The sequence below is a fragment of the Pinus tabuliformis genome, chromosome 8, assembly GCF_031772625.1.
Source record: "Pinus tabuliformis cultivar Carrire ecotype Pingquan chromosome 8, CPIR1, whole genome shotgun sequence".
Taxonomy (NCBI): Eukaryota; Viridiplantae; Streptophyta; class Pinopsida; order Pinales; family Pinaceae; genus Pinus; species Pinus tabuliformis.
The window spans coordinates 886892539-886912067 of record NC_142294.1 but is presented as its reverse complement, the minus strand read 5'-3'; the positions used below and the strand labels follow the sequence as shown (position 1 = coordinate 886912067).

The 19529-nt window shown below is 33.5% G+C and overlaps 1 protein-coding gene across 1 annotated transcript; it reads right to left on the bottom strand.

The window, feature by feature from the left end:
* Positions 1 to 4274: 4274 nt before the first annotated feature.
* Positions 4275 to 5513, bottom strand: LOC149238382 (uncharacterized). The gene is made up of 2 exons (XM_089366970.1): positions 5045 to 5513; positions 4275 to 4966 (listed from the first exon to the last, which is right to left on the bottom strand). The coding sequence occupies exons 1-2, from the start codon at positions 5174 to 5176 to the stop codon at positions 4727 to 4729; spliced, it is 372 nt and encodes a 123-aa protein (XP_089223096.1). The 5' UTR covers positions 5177 to 5513; the 3' UTR covers positions 4275 to 4726.
* Between the last annotated feature and the right edge of the window lie 14016 nt (positions 5514 to 19529).

Here is a 19529-nt window from a genome sequence, read left to right as displayed (position 1 = left end):
ATTGCAGTTGGCGGTCTTTTGGGCTCATTTATTTGTCCTTCCAGCAAGCATTATTCAAAAGATGACCAAGATCACGACAAATTTTATTTGGGGTGGAAAATCTGAACAGAGTAAATTCCATCTCTCCAAAATGGACATTATTTCATTGCCTAAGCATCTCGGGGGATGGGGTTTAATGGATCTGAGGGCTTTTGGGAAGGCCCTATTATGTAAATCGCTCTGGAGAGGGATTTTTGGGGATGGGCCATGGAGTGTTACGGTAAAACAAAAATATATGAAAGGCAAAAGTCTGGAATATTGGTTTAGAACAGGAGCAATTGGAACTAAACAAGGATCTGCCATATGGCTCAGTCTTAGGAAGGTCGAGAAATATTTCTTGAAGAATCTAAAGTGGAGGATTTTTTCTAGAAACAATATCATAATTGGTTTGGATCCTATTGCATGCTGTCGGGGAAGCATTTCCATTCCAGACAATCTCATTTTTTCCTTTCACAGAATTGGTTATTTTACATGGGACAAGCTCATTTCTGACTGGAGCGGCCTTACACCCTTATGGAAGGATGCCTCTGATATCAGCTTGCCAGTCGAATTGAGTTCATCTTGGAACAATGTCAAAGATGCTCTAGTGGCAAGTGGGATTCACCGTGGAGGGCCAAATGACCACCTAGCATGGTCCTTGTCCAATGATCATATGACAACACAAGTAAAAGATATTTATTCTGATATTATTTCTTCAAAGGTTTCGCCTACAAGCTCAAAATTTCCGATGGTTCTCTGGAAATCGGGTTGCCCTCTTCAGATGATTCTTTTCTTATGGTTAGTGTTTAACAATAAGAACCTGACATGGGACAACTTGAGGAAAAGAAGCTGGCATGGCCCAAGCAGGTGTTCGATGTGTGAAGCAAATGAGGAGTCTAATCTTCACATGTTCTTCCAATGCAAATCCTCTCAGCAAATCTGGTATGACCTGGTCATCTCTTTTGGTTTTCCTCATGTTGTTTTTGTTTCTATCCATGCAGCTTTCGAATGGTGGTGCAGGCAAAGGGAGCCTAGGCGTTTTCTCATCGTCATTATGTTATGGTGCGCATGGAAATGGAGAAATCACAAAATTTTCAAAGACTCAAAGATCCCCTATAAGTCCATCCTGCATAACATTATCGCAATCTTTGACTCACTCCCAAAAAAGCTGCCCAAATAGTTTGGGCCCGTCTTATGGCTGTGGCGTTTTTTGTCCTCGGTATATATGATGGATATGTTGCAACAAGCTTCTATCAGCATATGCTTTCTTGTGCTTTATTGCTTTGAATCTGAGCCAGTTCTGGATGTTTTGTATATGGTTCATCCTGTTCTTCTCTCAATCCTTTTCTGATATAACTATGTGTCTTCTGTTCTAGGTGCTTTTATGCACATCTACTCTTCATGTTTCCGTCTAGTGATGGTTTTGATTCGTGGCTTCACAAGCTACTCTTTTTTGTATCCTATCATGGTTTTTTATATTGACTTAATATAATCTATGAAGCTTTTTTCTCTGAAAAAAGGTGTGTCAAGAGCTCAAATAACAACCATTGATTCTAATCAATAAGTGCACATTAAATATAAAGCACTAAATCTACACAATAGTAGAAAGAATAATTCAAAACATAATGTAATAAAAAAAATAAGTTCACATGAGTCTCTAATTCAGAGATGAAAGAGTTTCGAATTACTTAAAAGTTGTATATATTTTACCATATGTTGCACATTACACTTATTGGACAAGAGTCAAAGAGACATATAATAATGACCAAGTTCTTACATAATTGTTGCCATGACTTTTAAATCCTTGGACAAAGGGAATAGATTTACCACGAAGAATAATTGTTTTATTTTTGTGTCTCAATTGACTCATTGTTATCTTTTAACAAGGAAAAAGATCCAGATCCATGGTTGTGAAGGAAGATCCAAGAAACAAGCCCATGGTTTTGAAATCCGTTATTGAGATTCCAAGCATACATTGTAGAAGTCTTACCAAGGATTCAAGAAATTGACTCCAAGCCCTATATCTCTGCTACAAATTTATTGATAATATACATTTCATGTCTTTTTCATGTCTTTACAATGCAAACATTAATCAGAGAGCAAACCTTTCAAATTCTGAATACTAATAATGAAGATTGTACTTCTGAGACTGATAGAAAATGATCACGATAATTGGGACACTATGCTTGGCATATGTCAACACAACATTGCAAGAATAAAATATGCATTGTCTTATAAATTCTGATTCTCGTCCATTATTGCAAAATAAACATTCTGGGCTTGTCAAGAAACCTAGAAGCTACTACACCTTTTCCAAAAGTTTGTCAAGAGCACATGGAGCATTTCTGCAATTGTTGGCTCAATTGAACACGTTATTCTAGGTATGTTCCAACCACTCATTTATGCCGAAACAATAGATGTTGCAATACATTTTATTTTATAGTTATTTTTTTTACTATATGAGAGAGATCACACTAGAATGTTCATTGCAACCATATCACACTAGAATGTTCATTGCAACCATAGTTGATTATGATTGTACAACCTCTCCAGTAAATAAGAGTTATGAATATCAGACTAGGGAAAGTTTGCAGGATGGATCAGGATACCCGATGAAAAAGTTCTTTCTTCCTAAAGTTTCCAAGCCAGATATTTTTTACATCATTTAAAGCATGCGTATCATTTTTCCAATACTTTGTTATTGAACTATGCTCCCAAGATGGAACTTAGTACTCAGAGAGTTCAATCCACATTTTTCCTCTTGCTATAAATTGCTACATGTTAGTTTCTTAGTCAAAGTGTTGACACAACCAAAATATGCCCATGTTTACACACCAGTGAAACAAGGTTCAGTAGACCCAAGGAGTCTACTTGGTGTAGAGCTGAAAGAAGTCAAGACTTCTCAACCTTAATTAATTGGTTTCACTTTGACCAACATTTATTGAAAACACAACCATGACACCATATTATAGAGCTTTTCAAATTATTATGAAATACTATAATGTTTAAAAAAATTATTTTCCTGAACTTATCAGGTGACTAATATCCAAGTAAACACTGAAAAGTTTCAACTGTACTTTGCTTTCTTCCCTAATTATAATATTTTCACTCCAACTTATGCACACAGGCAAAGACAATGTTAAGCACTGGAGAATCGTTTTCAGGTGGAACACATCATAGCAAATAACATAGTAGAATTTACCCCACCTCTAAACTTCCAAGCTGAATTTCAGTTAGCAAACAAGGTTCGTGAGAGTTTATAGAGTCAATTTTCAGATTTCTAGAACTACAATAATGGACGAGGATATTCTCAAAAGAAAACCACTAAGAAATAATAAGAAATATATCAACTAGTGTGATTCGAATCACAAATATATGAACACAATTTTTTCCTGATTTAAATGGCATGAAACTCACTGTCTTTCTTGACATTTAAGCAAAAATTAGTTAAAATAAGTCATCTTCTTCAACCCTTATCGTTATAGTAAAAAACATTCCTCTTCCAAAGCATCAATGAGCAGACAAACCTATACTCTAATTCGTCTCATTAGTGTAAGCCTAACTCAACATAGCTTCAAATTTCCAAAACTGCAATAACGGATGAACAAATTCCAAAAAGAAAATAATTGAGTAATAATCAAGCAATATATCAACTAGTGTCATTTGAATCACAAATATTTGAACACAAGTATTTCTGATTTAAATGGCACAAAAATCATTGTCTTTATTGAAATTCAAACAAAACCAAGTTAAAACAATTCATCTTATTCAATCCTTATAGTTACAGAAACTAAAATTCCTCTTCCAAAGCATCACTGAGTAGAGAAAACCTATACTCTAAATATCATTGTAGCCCTAATTCAACATAGCTAGAGCCGCATAGCAGATATGGGGCAAATAAAACTCACCAGATAAATGAAGACTGAGAAAATCAAAATGTGTATTCTCCAAATTAGCACGATTGATTTCCAATGCTCTGAAATTTTCTCCTGCGTCAGTGAATGACCCTGTAAAATTGTTGCTATCACGGTCAAAGGAGGCCGATTTGATAGTGAGAACCACTAGTTGTTCAAAACCTCCAGTCTGCAGTAGGGTATTTTCCATTGTCGTTGCACAATGACCACAACGTGCATTTTATTAGCCAAGTGAAGACAAGCAAATCAAATCACAGATGATTAACAGGAAACATAAACTCACCGAGGAAATGAAACTGGGTATTCTTCAAATTGTCATAGTCGATTACTACTGCTCTGAAATTCCACACTGCATCAGCGGCTGACGCTGCAAATTATTACAATGGCCGTCAAAGGAGCCGAAATTGACAATTACAACGAGAAGAGCTAGGGTTTTCCCACCCTTGCTGAGCAATAAATAAAATTACAGAGGTCTGTAATTTCATTTGTAATTTTATTTATTTTTAAAAGGGATCCCCAGAAGAAACATTATATTACATTATATACAATCTCACTGATATTCGTACAATACTTTGTGTCACACTTAACAGCAATCCAGCAAATGTTGGGACACACTTAACAGCAACCCAGCAAATGTTGGGACAGAACACTATTGCCCTCCCCACCGGCAGAGATTTGAAGTCCCAGAAGCCGGTGCTGTTCCACTGCGGAAGAGAAGAAAGTGGTAACGGACAGCAGCTCGCCAAGCTGGTACGCGCGCAGCAGATGTCGATGGTCTGCATACAGATGGAATTTCATCGAATTTTGACAGTGAATGTCAAGCCGAACTTGGCGCTGCCCTGGAAGATGGCTTGTCGGACTACGGGACGGTAGACGAGGACGGGAGCAGCTGCAGCGGCAGTGGCAGTCGAGGTAGGAATTCTAACGTCGACGGAATTTGCGAAATCGACATGATGTCGCTCGGTGCCGAGCAGGAGCTTCCCAGCATAGCAGAGCGCATGGTGACTGCTGGGTATGGAAAGAGTGCGTTCGAACTGCAAGAAAACATTCGCTGAGCAGTAAATATAAATTCAAAATTCAAATTTCAAGCGGGCTTGCAAATTCAAACTTACATTGTATGGATGGTCTGTCATCCGTATTGTATTGCATGCAGTTGTTTGTAGGCCAGAAATATTGATTGCATCATTAATTCCAGGTTCGGCCTGCTCGAAAAAATGGGACCATCGGAAAACATGGTGTGTCATGCAGCTCGTCACATCTCAGATGCGCCTCCGGATGCTATGCATGGTTTGAGGTTTTTATGTATGGTTAGCATGGCATGCGGTCCTGTCAGATATGGTCTTAGAGACATTAAATACCAATAGCAGACACAATTTGTACGAACTCCACTAAAACGGCAGGTCGTCTGTGAGATCAGACACACAACTATGCACCGATATAACAGCTGCTCCTATCCTCCCTATGTTAGCCCTTGTAGAATGGCCCGGGCATGTGGTGGTGCCATGACCTCAGCGCATCGAACATCACAGAACCCTAATGTTAACAGTAGCCCCACAAAAAATAATCCTTTATTTTTAGTACAGACGCGGTAATACATAAAGGTAGCAACTAGATGTCACTGCTATGCCGTGACATTATAAATTGTCCTATATATAGAAAATTTTACATGATTACCTAACTTTTCTAAATATATTTATGAGATATTTTAATTATATATTTATGAGATATTTTAATTTTAATTTAATTGGTAAAAGTAATGTAAAACTAACTTTCTCTAATATTTTGTACATATTTAATTAATTTATTTATAAAAAATTAAAGCCAACAAATTTTAGTATAGTTTATTCTTAATCATGTAGTGAGAAAATGTAAAATTGATAAGTCATCATTGTGGTGAGAGGCACTCTCCCGAATATGGAAGAGATGTTGTAATGGCATTTCTTGTCTTGTTAAACATTTTGACTCAATCAAATTGCATTAAAAAAATTAAAAACTCTACAACCTTGTATGGGAGAGATGTTGTAAAAATTAAAATTTAATAAACAAAAATAAATTTAATTGAATTAAAAAACTAATGATTATAATTATTAATGAAACATTTTGTATGTGTATAATTACATTAAAAATAATAATAAAACAAGAAATAATAATATAAAAACAAAATATAATAAAAAAATAAATTTATTTAACTAAAATAAAATAGTCAATTTACCCTTATGAAACATTTTGACTCATGATTTTCACAACCCATGAGTTTTTCCCATTGTATTCTTCTCTTATGTCACCTATAAAATATAAAAATAAAATAATCAATTTATCGTTATGTAAACATTTTCATTATAATTTCTTAATTTAAAAATAAAAACAAAAAGAGTTATTTTCTGTTATCTAGTTTGAATGATTTTGATTCATGTATCTATAGTCCTTATGTCTCAGAGAAAATTTTGATAAAACAATTTTCATTATAATTTTTCAATTTAAAAATAAAAATAAAAAGAAGAGTTATTATCTTTTATCCCGTTTCAATGATTTTGATTCATTTCTCAATTTAAAAATAAAAATAAAAAGAAGAGTTATTTTCTCTTATCCAATATCAATGATTTTGATTCATGTATCTATAGTCTTTATGTTTGAAACATTAGGCTTTAGGCTTTATTTTTGTATCAGAGTGCTTTATAAACAAAGTTTTCTAAAAAAATAGGGAATCTCATTTCAATGATTTTGATTTATGTGTTTATGGTCCTTATGTCTAAAAGCTTAAGCTTTATTTTTATATAATTATTTTTTTCCTCCGGTGTGAGAGTTTTTTGTAGGCAACCAATAGTGAATTTGTTGTGCCAAATTTGAGATTTGAATTCTTTTGTGTAAGAGCTATATATATACACAAAAGATTCACAAAGTGATTCAGGGATTAGGACCTTGAGTTGTCAATCTTAAAGGTGGCTATTATTGGTAAAGGTAAGCCTTTGCCTTCAGAACACCAAATTAGGATTTTGTATCAAAGTGTCTTATAGGAAATGTTTTTAAAAATGTGTTGGGTCCCAGCCCTCTCTTCCTAGTAGTTTTTTCGTCCTCTTTGGTTTTTGGTGTCTTTTATCTTTATTTTCACTTATTTATTTATTTTATTATTATTATTATTATTATTATTTTCCTATTTCTTCTGATGCCTTTTTTTCCATTTTAATTCCTATTATTTTTATTGATTATTTTATTTAAGGGCCTCCTTATAACTAATTTCCTTTCTGATTCTTTACTGCTTATATTTTTTAACTAATTTCCGATCTATCATATCATCCTTTGATTTTATTTATTACCTTTATTATTTAACACACAATTTTTATAATATTTTTAAATAAAATTAATTTTATACATTACTCTATACATTTAACTTTTCCTTTATTATTTTTATTTTATATTTGTGTTTTTATTTATTTATTTATTTATTTATTTATTTATTGTTATTTATTTTATTATTATTATTTATTTATTTATTATTTTATTTATTTATTTATTTATTTTTATTTTATTTTTATTTATTTATTTATTTTTATTTATTTTATTTTTATTTTATATTTTTATTTGTATTTATTTTATTTATTTATTTATTTTATTGTTAGTTTGTTTGTTATTATTTTTATTATTATTTATTTATTTATTATTATTTTTATTTTGTTTTTATTCATTTAGTTATTTTTATTCACATTTAACTTGTATTCACATTTAATTTATTCATAGAAACGGTCCTTTGCAACTAATTTCCTTTTAAAAATAATTAACCTTTAATTTTTAGCTATTTATTAATAAACTATTATCACTAATTTAAATTATTTATTGGTCTCCTATATAACTTATCTCCTTTTTATTATTGAAAATGTTTTGATCCCGGTCCATTAGTCAATATTAACGGTTGGTCAAACTAGTCGTTGGAGGCTCTGCTCGGTCTATTTAACATGCTAAGATGGATCTGTTTCTTCAACTTGTCCTGACGATGAACCACACTGGTTGGTTCGAAACGTGTCGACAAATGAGATTCCATGTGATTTTCGCCGAAATCTTTCTCTAACTTGATATGGATCACAGAAGCCTAAACTCTAATATTAAGGGAAATTTTTTTATAATTTTGATAATTGCTTAATTAAAAAATAAAAATAAAAACAAGATTTATTTTGTTTATTTTTTATTTTTCTTTTTAAATATATTTCAAATCTTTTGTGAATGGTTTATGTAAATAAAAGAAAATTTTCAGACAAAAAATACCTCTATTTATTGTTGTCCTCCAGGATGAGAGTGTTTTTATGAAAGTGTATTAACTTCTTCCTTTAAATATTTTGTGAATGGTCCTTATGTCTAAAAAGTTCGGATTTGTTTTTGTATGAGTGTCTTATAGGAAAAATTTTCCAAACAAAAATAGGGAATCCCATTTCAATGGTTTTGATAGATGTATTTATAGTCCTTATGTTTGAAAATTTATGTTTTATTTTTCTATAATTATCTATTATGTAAACGAACGTAGATCCATCTTAACTCCAAAACTATCAAGCATTGAGAGGGATCAAATCTCTGGAGGTGCGAGCCTTTCCTCAAGTTCAATCATTAAATCTCTTTTTTAAGTGTAAAACTTCAGGAAAGGTTTGCACCTCGAGAGATTTGATCCCTCTCTGGGCTTGATAGATCTAGAGTTAAGATAGATCTATGTTGGTTATTCAATGAAAACCACATTATTTAAAATAATTCATCTGTGATTAATAAAAAGGTAAATGTAAATTTTGACTATTGCCAAATATTTTTAATTCTTGATTTCTTAACATATTTCCTTATGTGCAAAGAAGCCTAAATCTTAACCAATTATAAGTAGTTTAAGTCCAACTTTAAGAAGAAAAGATGGTTTTAACAAGTTTAAGTCTAACTTTAAAAAGAAAAGATTGTTTTAACACAAACAATATTTACCAGGAAGATAATATCCCTAATATCATCCACTAGATTCAAACAATAAAGGCATATATTTTAAAGTAGTACTTAACAATTATTATATGGCGTTTTTTTATCTATTATATGTTTTTGAGGTTTTTTGGGCCTATTTTCAAGTTTAATTTACCTGGTATCCAATAAGGATTTATTGGAATCACGAGTTTAATTTGTGAACTCTTCACAATTTGAGAGCCCCAAGAATTTTTCAAGGGGTTGAATCCATATATGTAGTCAAAACTCAATTAAAAAAATCAAGATTTCGCTACAAAACTTTTCACCAACAAAAACTCCAAAATGTAAAATGTTTAGACAAAACATTATTATATTGCTTTTATTTAAAAAAAGTACAAATAAATATTAATAATTATCGACCAAACATAATATAATATTGGATAGCTTAACTATTAAGACATATAAAATTTTAATTTATACCATGAAAATGTTGTGTTCAAATTGTTAACTTTTCTTACTTGTCCATATATAATTGGGATAGCTTTGATGATTTTTTTTTATAAAACAAGCTAAACAATGTAAAGAAAACTAAATTGAAATATGTGTGATTTTAATTTAAAAGTTTAACATTTTTATGAATCTGGGAGTTTTTAGGATTAAGACAACTCAACCCATATACATATATATAATCTGGGATATTTGGAGATTACTGAAATTGAAATATATATATATAAATATCAAGATTTTAATCTAAGATTATTTAGAGGTTATTGAAATTAAAATAGATTATATATATATATATAATCTAGAAATCAAGATCTTAATCTGTGATATTTAGAGGTTATTGAAATTGAAAAAAAAAAAAAATAGTATTTAGATGGCTACACGTAAATAATATAAAACTATTACAAGTAAGTAACAAATTTGAGATAACACTTTTGAATCCCAACCTAGAACTCCATGAAATGGTAGCTTTTTGGGAAAACTCAATAATGAAGTAATTATTATCTAAAAATTAGAAAAAAAATCATTAATTATTATCTAAAAATTAGAAAAGAAATTCATGAACATGATCAAAATAAAAGCTTCCCTTTGAAACGGAATTAATGAATTAATGTATTATGATTAGTGAATTAATGTGTTACGATTTCTTGTCACAATAAAATATGCCAAAGAAAAATTATTGAAAACCAACTCACTGTGTTATCATTACATTTAAAAGTTCTAATGCTAATATGAACAATGTAGCAGATGCTACCCAACCTAACTTATATCTTAAAAGACGTGCTAAGTAACCTTCTATGCTTTGCATAATAATTATTATGATATTGAAGATAAAGATGGTGGTTTCTATAATTACTATAAAGAAAAGTTTAATAATACTGATAACAATGAAACATTATCATTTTTAAGATAATTGTTGATTTCCTAATGACAAGATTGGAAAGAGAGGAACATTGAAATATAGTTGATGAGAATGACTCAGCTAGATGCAATTATTACTTTCAACTTGAACTAAATTATTATAAGAAGGCATAGACTTACAAATGTAATGGGTTGAATTCTCTACATGGGTGAACCAAATTTTGGGAACACTGAATACTTTTTGGAAGTGTAATCTTTTTTTTTTAGGGATATGATGTTGTTGATATATTCCCATTGAAAATGCTACCGACTTGGGACAATGGAAGATCTGGGGAGGCGTATATTGCAAAAAGAATCGATCGTTTCATTGTACGGGGCAGCATTATTGATAAGCTGGGTATGCCACAGTCTTCCATTGGGCAGGCTTTCATTTCCGATCATAGACCTATATATCTCAGTTGGAAGCAAAGCGGATTCAGAAAAGGTTACTCTTTTAAATTCAATAGGGCATGCCTGGAGGATTCGGATTTCAACGAAGTCATCACCAAAACCTGGAACGAACTGTCTGCTAATGATAAGGCCCCCCCTTTTTTGACTTTCAGGGATAAGCTATCAGCTATGAGGAAAGTGGTCAAAGACTGGCAATTTAAAAAAAGACAGAGGGATAGAGCCTCTTATCAAGAAATTCAGATGGAGCTTGACAGAATCTTAAAGGATCTGGATGCAAATTCCCTCTCTTTTAGCACAAGATGCCGAATCAAAGATTTGGAAAGGAAAAAACAGAACATCCTTAAGCAAGAGGAAGCTTTCTGGAAGCTCAAAAGCAGGGTATCCTGGCTGCAGGAAGGTGACAAGAATACTAAGTTTTTCCATAAATTTGCAAATTCTAGGCGAGAGAAAAATACAATATGGAAAATAAGCGATGGTCAAGGGGTTTTTTTTACCTCACAGCAAGACATATCTAAAGAAGTTGTAAGATATTTTAAAAATCAATACAGCAGAAGAGAAGGATGTAGCTTCCCGGACATTCTTTGGGGTATCGACCTGTTTCCTAAAATGTTTGATGATGAAAAGAATGCAAGTCTTCTTCAGCCTATAACAGAGAATGAGCTCCTGGATGTCATAAGGGCTTTTAAAAAAGACAAATGTCCTAGCCCAGACGGCTGGACAATAGAATTTTTCTTTCACTTCTTTGATATTATCAAACAGGACTTGCTGAGGATGGTTGAGGCTTCCAGAATCTCAGGGAGCATTCATCAGATTACAACTTCAACTCAAATTGCTCTCATCCCAAAAAAAGTAGAGGCGGATTCATTTCAGGATTTCAGGCCAATTTCCTTATGCAACATCTCCTTTAAAATCATCACAAAGATCATTGCTGAAAGGATTAAAGGGACTTTAGCCACCTTTCTTACAAAGGACCAACATGCTTTTCTGAAGGGCAGGAACATCCTGGATGCCGTCGCCAATACTCAGGAATGTCTTTTCTCTATGCTCTCATATAAGTCTGATGCCGCCATTCTAAAAATTGACTTGCAAAAAGCTTTCGACTGCTTAGACTGGGGCTTTGTAAGGTGCTTACTAGCGAAAATTGGCCTTAATTCGAGATCTATTAGCTGGATCATGGCATGCGTGGAAAACGTGAATTATGTTGTCATTATCAATGGTATGCTTACTCCTTTTTTCCCGGCTGAAAGAGGACTTCGCCAGGGCTGCCCCCTCTCTCCTCTTCTGTTCATCTTGGCTATGAATTCTCTAAGCCTTCACATAAACAAGGCGGTCTCAGAAGATAGATGCAAGCCCGTAAAGATCTGTAAGAATAATTTCATCTCTCACAATCTCTTTGTTGATGATGTTTTAGTTTTTGCAATGCTTTGCAGAATGTCGTGGATCTGCCTTCAAGACATTTTATACAGATTCCAAAAAGCTACAGGGTTATATATTAATAAGGCAAAATCCACCCTTTTCCACAATGACAGCAATTTGGAAACGGTGCTTTGGATCTCTGCCCTATTTGGAATCGAGTCGAGACCGATCTCAGATGGTTTTAAGTACTTGGGATTTCAGTTGAAAGCAAATAATTACTCCAGAGCAGACTGGCAGTGGTTGACGGACAGATATTATAAAAAAGTCTCGGCTTGGGAATTCAAGTGTTTATCCTTAGCAGGAAGAGTTATCTTAACGCAAGTTGTGCTAACGCAAATGGCTGTTTACTGGGCTCATATTTTTTACCTCCCTGCAAGTATCATCCTCAAAATGAATCAGATTTCGGCTAACTTTATATGGGGTGGTAGATCTAATCAGCAAAAATATCACCTTGTTAAGCTGGAAATGCTCTCTTTGCCCAAGAATATGGGAGGATGGGGATTGCTGGACATGAGAACTTTTGGAAAAGCTCTCCTCTGCAAATCTCTATGGAGAGGAGTTTTTGGGGAAGGCCCGTGGAGCTCCACCATCAAAAAGAAATACATGAAAGGGCGGGGCATAGAATACTGGTTCAGAAGAGGCAGGATTGGAGCCAAATATGGCTCGGCCATTTGGCTCAGTTTTCGCAAGATTGAGAATTATTTCTTAAAGCATCTGAAGTGGAGTTTACAATCAGGCAACAATATCCTTATAGGTATAGATCCTATTATGGGTGGTCGGCAAGGCATAGCTATGCCACGGGAGCTTATTATGTTTTTCCACAGATTTGGCTTTTTTACCTGGGACAAGCTCATATCTGAGTGGCATGGTCCAATCCCTATCTGGAAAGAATCCTCCGAGTTTGGCATGCCTGCGTCTTTGGCTGATCTGTGGCTTTCAGTTAAGGCATCGCTGTCTGCTTGCGGCTTTCATCGTTCTTCCACAGCTGACTATCTGTCGTGGGCTATTCCAAATACCTGTTTGTCGGTCCAAGTGAAAGATATTTACAAGGATATGATTGGTTTTAAGCATCCTTCCACTGGCTCGCTTTTTCCTCTGCTGTTATGGAAGTCAGGGTGCCCTCCAAAGCTTATTTTTTTCTCATGGTTGGTGTTCCAGAACAGAAACTTGACATGGGAAAATTTGAAGAAAAGGAGTTGGCACGGCCCGAGTAGATGTGCTATGTGCGAGTCTCATGAAGAATCCAATCTCCATATGTTTTTTAAATGGCAATCCTCGCTGCAAGTTTGGAAAGCTTTGGCAATCATATACGGTTTCCCCCTCACTGATTTCGATTCATCTCAGGAAGCTTATTTTTGGTGGAGTGGACAAAAGGATCAATGGAGGTCTATGGTTATTCTTGTCCCCTGGTTTTTGTGGAAATGGAGGAACCACAAAATCTTCGAAGACTCAAAGATGCCCCTGTTGTCAATTGTTCAACAGATAGTAACATCCTTTGAAGTTGTGCCTTCAAATCAACCCAAAATGAAAAAAAACATCAGTAAGTCGCATAGCTGCATCGACAAATGTCCTCCATGTGCATTTTTTGATGGTGCTGAGCAACGGGGCATTTGTGGCTGCGGGGTACTCATCATTATGGATTTAGACCTTAAATTCAATATTTCTTGGAATGGGGGTAAAGGCACAAATAGTTTGGCCGAGGCGAGGGCCCTTGCTGGCCTTCTTGCATTTTGTTCCTTCTGTGATATTCAGGCTATCTCTATTTTTGGTGACTCAAAATCTGTAATTGATCATGTTCTGGGGACATGCCACATCAGATGCCCTCACCTAGCGGGCTGGATGGCCTGGATTATATATTTTTTGGGTCTCATAAAAGATAAATCCATTCATCACATTTGTCGCTCTCAGAATGAGCAAGCGGACTGCCTGTCGAAACAGGGTCTACTTCTTGATGCAGGTACATGGTCCTTGAAGATTGAAGATGGTGAGAATTCCTGCTTCATTCAAGATTTCTCCATTCCCGGCTTATGATCCCTCCTATGGTGTTTCTTTTCTTCGGCTTTATCTCTATCATCTGTTTGCTGTTTATCTTTTTGACAGGTTGAGGTCAATGGCCTGTGATCTAGTATCATATATGCTAATGACCTGTGATGCATATAGAATATGACTTATGATGTATCCATCTTTGATTTTTGTCTATATCTGTTATTATGTTTTTGCTTTGACGTTTTCCTTCCCTCGTGGGGGAATCGTCTTTTTTGCTATGCTTTTGATATCAGTCCTTGTGTTAAAGATCAAGATCTATCAGCTCTTCAGCTGTCATTTGTAAAATTTGGACTTTTATATTATCTCAATATGATATATTTAGCTTTTTCTTTCTGAAAAATGATGTTGCTATTATGAAATAATGGAAACAATAATCAAAATCCTTAAATAGCAGAGTATTTAAGGTTTTGGTAGTATTCCACTTTTTATCTTAAATCTTGAATTTGGTTTTCAAAATGATAGTTGCCAAAACAAAGTAACAATTTATGATGCTCTTTCATTATGAATGGAATGTGTGTTTAAGAAAAAAAAATTGTGCATAATTAAGTGTATTTCATGAATGTATCTATGGAAATATTATATGATATTCTCTTTCATTTTAGCCTACAAACGAAAATATACAAGCTACTAATGAGGAACATGTGGTAATTTCACAATGTTAACAAAATATTTTATCAGTTGAATTGGCCTTATAACTGCAACTGACAAGAAAAATGTACTAGTTAGGGTAGGTGATAGTTATAATAAGTTTGAGTTTGATTTTACAAGTCATCTCATATTCGAAATTTGCATCACTAAAGTTATGCAATTTTTAGGAAAAAATGGTGTTTCAACCATAACTAATTTTTCAAGGTCTTCTTGTGCTCATTTCAATGCTAATGAAAATTCAATGTCTTTTTTTCTTTGGAAGAATGCTAGATCCATATTGATTTTCCCAGATTTAACTAAAAACTCCTCTTCCAAAAAATGAACATTGTTTGTTTGCTTAGCAACTAAAGGCTAGCTCCTAAAGCATTAATATTACCCTATTGGTTGAAGGTTTATCCCATAAATGGCTATGATGTGTTTTAATCTAGTTTTTTGTTTTGTTCCACAACCATTTTAGGAGGTTCCATTTGTGGTGTGAACGGTTCCATTTGTGGCATGTTTATGACTTATTTTGGGCTAAGTTTTGAATCTTTTTATACAAGTTTGTGTGTCATAACTATGTTATTATTCTAGCCATACCTTGAAAAGAGTTGAAACTTGTTATCTTTCCCATGTAAAAATGGTAACACAAGGTTGTTATCTTAGCTCAGTAGCTTATGTACCATCTCATAACTATTTTAACCTAGGATTGATGTGAAAGTTCAAAATATGTGTTTCTAATTTCACCATTTTCAAGGAAAAAGATATTTACTAGCACGAGCCTTATTATTCTTTATATATATATAAAGAGAGAGAGACAGATTCACATTTATATTTACATGAAATATTTCCTACCAAAGTGTCAAGGATGAACATAACCATAAAACATTGTCTTTTTCTACACTAATACCATTTTCAAGGTTACTTTACTCACTAATACGAGCTTCAAAGTATATATATATATATATATATATATATATATATAACATCCAAATCACCATAGGCTCCATAGATAAATAACCAGAGTCATTGAGGCAACCACAAGGGCTATGGATGCTTCATTGGCAATGGGGCGATGCTTGAGGAACCCACTGCGACTTTGCTAAGGCTATGTATACTCAACCAACGGTAGAGAAACACACAAAACCATATCTATCATTCCATAGTAAGTTCACCTATTACGCCCATACTTTACACCAATATTTATTTTACAACACGCTTACATACATGAGAGAAATTTTGAGGCCTAAAATGGCATCCTAAGGAATATTATAAAATAATAGTGTAAATAATAAAATAATATTAGATTACATTGTCTAATTTTAGAGGCAAAGGGAAAAAACTAGTTTTTCGACTTGTATTTTCAACTTATCTCCTTACGGTTCTACTAAAATTTTGAGGGGGAGCACTTGTTGGATGCAGAATTTAATTCCTCATCAAAGGACTACACATGTTGCATACTTTTGATGGACCCCACTACACGAAAAATGATATATACATGAAAAATGTGATTGCAATCATGTTTTTCATGTATTTCGCATTTTTTGTGTAGTGGGATCCATCAAAAGTATGCAACATGTGTAGTCCTTTGATGAGGAATTAAATTTCACATCCAACGATTCATCCTGATTGAAATTTGAGTAAAATAGTAGGGATATAAAATGAAAATACTAGTTGAAAAAGTAGTTTTTTAATTTTTAATTTTAATTTTTAATCTTTTTACTTTTTTACTCCAAAAATGGTGAATCATCCCCCATGGTTGACATCATCATCTTGAATCTTATTGGTTCTTATAAAGTTTAGTTTTTTTGTACATTTTTGTTTTGAGGCCCATTTTTTACCTCAAAAATTCTCTAATGTAAATATGGCAAAATCCTAAGGGTTTAATTAAATCAATTGTCACGAATGTTGATAGGCATTTAGTTAGTTTCATGTACTATTGTGACTTGTTTTAGGATGAGTTTTGAATCTTTGTCTACAAGTTTGTTTATTATAGTGTTGTAACCATAATCATCTTCTTTGTTTATTGAAACATCATAATCGTGTTCTTATTCTAACCATACCTTGAAAATGTTTAGAAATCATTAAGGCAACATTACATCATTTTTTAAACTAGATTTCTCTTTACATGACAATTATTTGTGATTATGTAGTTTTATTCTTTATTAATGTTTAAGCTTGCATCATCAAATAATTTCCAAAAACTATGAAGATCACAAAGCAAAGAACACAAGATGTAGGCACTTAGCGAGGGAAAAACCCCTCTTAGCAGAAAACCCAACCAAAATTCTCTTCTTCTTCAAGAACCAATTCAAAATGAGACAACCAAGAACCTTAGACCAACGATAAGACCTCCTCCACTTCACCAAGTCAGCCTCCCAAGATAGACTAGCCAAATTCTTAGTCAAGTCCTTCAAAGTTAACTCAAGTCAAGTCATCAAGGGTCTTGACCCTTTCCAATACTTTTGAAATTTTGGCCTACACCCTCGGCCCTATACCTTAGCACTTCTACCTCATACTTCTTTACACATGTGACAAAAGATGAGCATATTTTCGGTCCTTTTGTTCTTCGCTTGATCTTTCCTTCTCTTCCAAAGACCAAACATTCATTTCTATGTTTTGTGCACTTCCTTATCTTTATTAAAATTGCATATTGAATCATTTGCTTGCTTGGATCTTCAATAGGTTGAATGCATCTCTTATTTATAGTCTTCAAGTGTGGATGAATTCCCTTAATGAGGTTGACTTGTTAAGAGGAGTGGTCAACTTGGTGGAGGAGGCTCATATTACATTTTTGACACAAAAAAAATTCTTCTTCATACAATAAGCCTAAGAATGGTTTAATACAAAATGACAATGACAATGATTCATGACACAAACCCTAGAAGTTGTAGCATAAAAACTTATGCTAAAACACGAAGATTGATAGCTTGAAGACTTAAAATGTTAAAATACACACATGTATTTAATAATAATAATTTATTATATAATGATGATATAAAAGTTACAATGAGGCCCTACTTTTATACCCAAAGAACAACCATAGAAGCTTAAAATCTAACATAACTTCCCTATACGGAGGGGATACATGGAATGAGATCTGTTTTCTCGAAATCTTAAGGATAAAAATTGAGAGGAGAACTGCTGACCTACAATCAATATAAAATTTATCAAGATTTAGGTTTATTTATACTCTGGTCGCAAGATTCTTCTCTCAAGGAACTATCAATCATATTCTAAAAATTAGTCCTAATGATGGACCCCCTTTGGGGTTTGAAACGTCAACAGAATGAACATGATACTGTGGATAATCCGGATCATGCTACTCCAAAAAACAACCACAGAAGCTTAAAATCTAACATAACTTCCCTATACGGAGGGGATACATGGAATGAGATCTGTCTTCTCAAAATCTTAAGGATAAAAATTGAGAGGAGAACTGCTGACCTGCAATCAATATAAAATTGATCAAGATTTAGGTTTATTTATACTCTGGTCGCAAGATTCTTCTCTCAAAGAACTATCAATCATATTCTAAAAATTAGTCCTGATGATGGACCCCCTTTGGGGTTTGAAACGTCAACAGAATGAACATGATACTGTGGATAATCCGGATCATGCTACTCCAAAAAACAACCACAGAAGCTTAAAATCTAACTAATGACTTTTTAACATAATTACTACTTTATTATTTAGTATTAATATTATTTATTTTTATTTATTTTGTTATGAATTATATTCATAACATAGCCCTTCCCTTCGGAAGCTTTGTCCTCAAAGCTTTAATTTTTTTTCACTTAATATCTATTGCTCGATGTATATAATCTGGTAAGCATCTCGTCATGTAAAATCCGTAATATTCTCTTGAGTTATTATCATTATTTTTAATAATAATGCTGCTTTTTTTAAATAATAATATTTTTTATTTTTTTATATAGTTAAATTATATATATATATAATTTAATTAAATATTTTTAATTAACTAAATTATATTAATTTAGTTTAGTTTAATATATATATCAACCCAACAAAAATATATATATATAGGTCAATCGGTGCATCGAACGGTATATAGGGAAATCTCGATTCACAAGATTAGTGACTCGAACTAAAAAAAGCCTGACTCTTCAACCACTCGTCACACCACAATTTACTCGATCGATGGCAGGTTGGTAGGTGGAGAGCTTTCCCTGCCCCGCATGAGGGATGTGGGCCCGCAGGCACAGGTTTTTGTGTGATAATCAGCAATTTATGCCCGTCATGCTCGCCGACGAAGTAGATACGTCCAGTAGAAGAATAGACAACAACGCTTGTTTGAAAACCAGGCGCACAGAGAACGCAATGATGGCTTGTTCTGGTTTTCTAGGGAGTTTTTGAACACCTCTCCAAATTTTGAAGTGCTCCACTTTAAGTTGTACGATAAAATTTCCTTCTCTGATTGGCTCTCGTATTAACAATGCAAACTGCCCCTCACAGATTCTCATACGTATGCAATCGTTTTCTGTAAGTTGCCCATTTGATCGTAATTTAGGCAAACGTAGATAAATATTAGTAAAAGTTGAACCGTGTTTCTCATCTTTTCTTTGCCAAGAACCTTTATTATTTCCTGATATGAAACCTGTTTGTTACTTTCTTCCCTTCTTTTGCCACCATTATCGGCTGCTTGTCTTTCGCACAGAGACTCCGTGAAGGGACTGGGTTCGATGGTACTACCATGAAGTCGTGTTTCATATTCTGGCGAACGATGATCTATGCGAGGCACATAAGGACTGC

Excerpts from the sequence above, each read along its gene's own strand:
- LOC149238382 (XM_089366970.1), bottom strand. The coding sequence starts at position 5,176 with ATGACACACCATGTTTTCCGATGGTCCCATTTTTTCGAGCAGGCCGAA. Across the intron at positions 4,967-5,044 it reads TGACAGACCATCCATACAAT|TTCGAACGCACTCTTTCCAT; the intron begins GTAAGTTTGAAT and ends GTTTTCTTGCAG.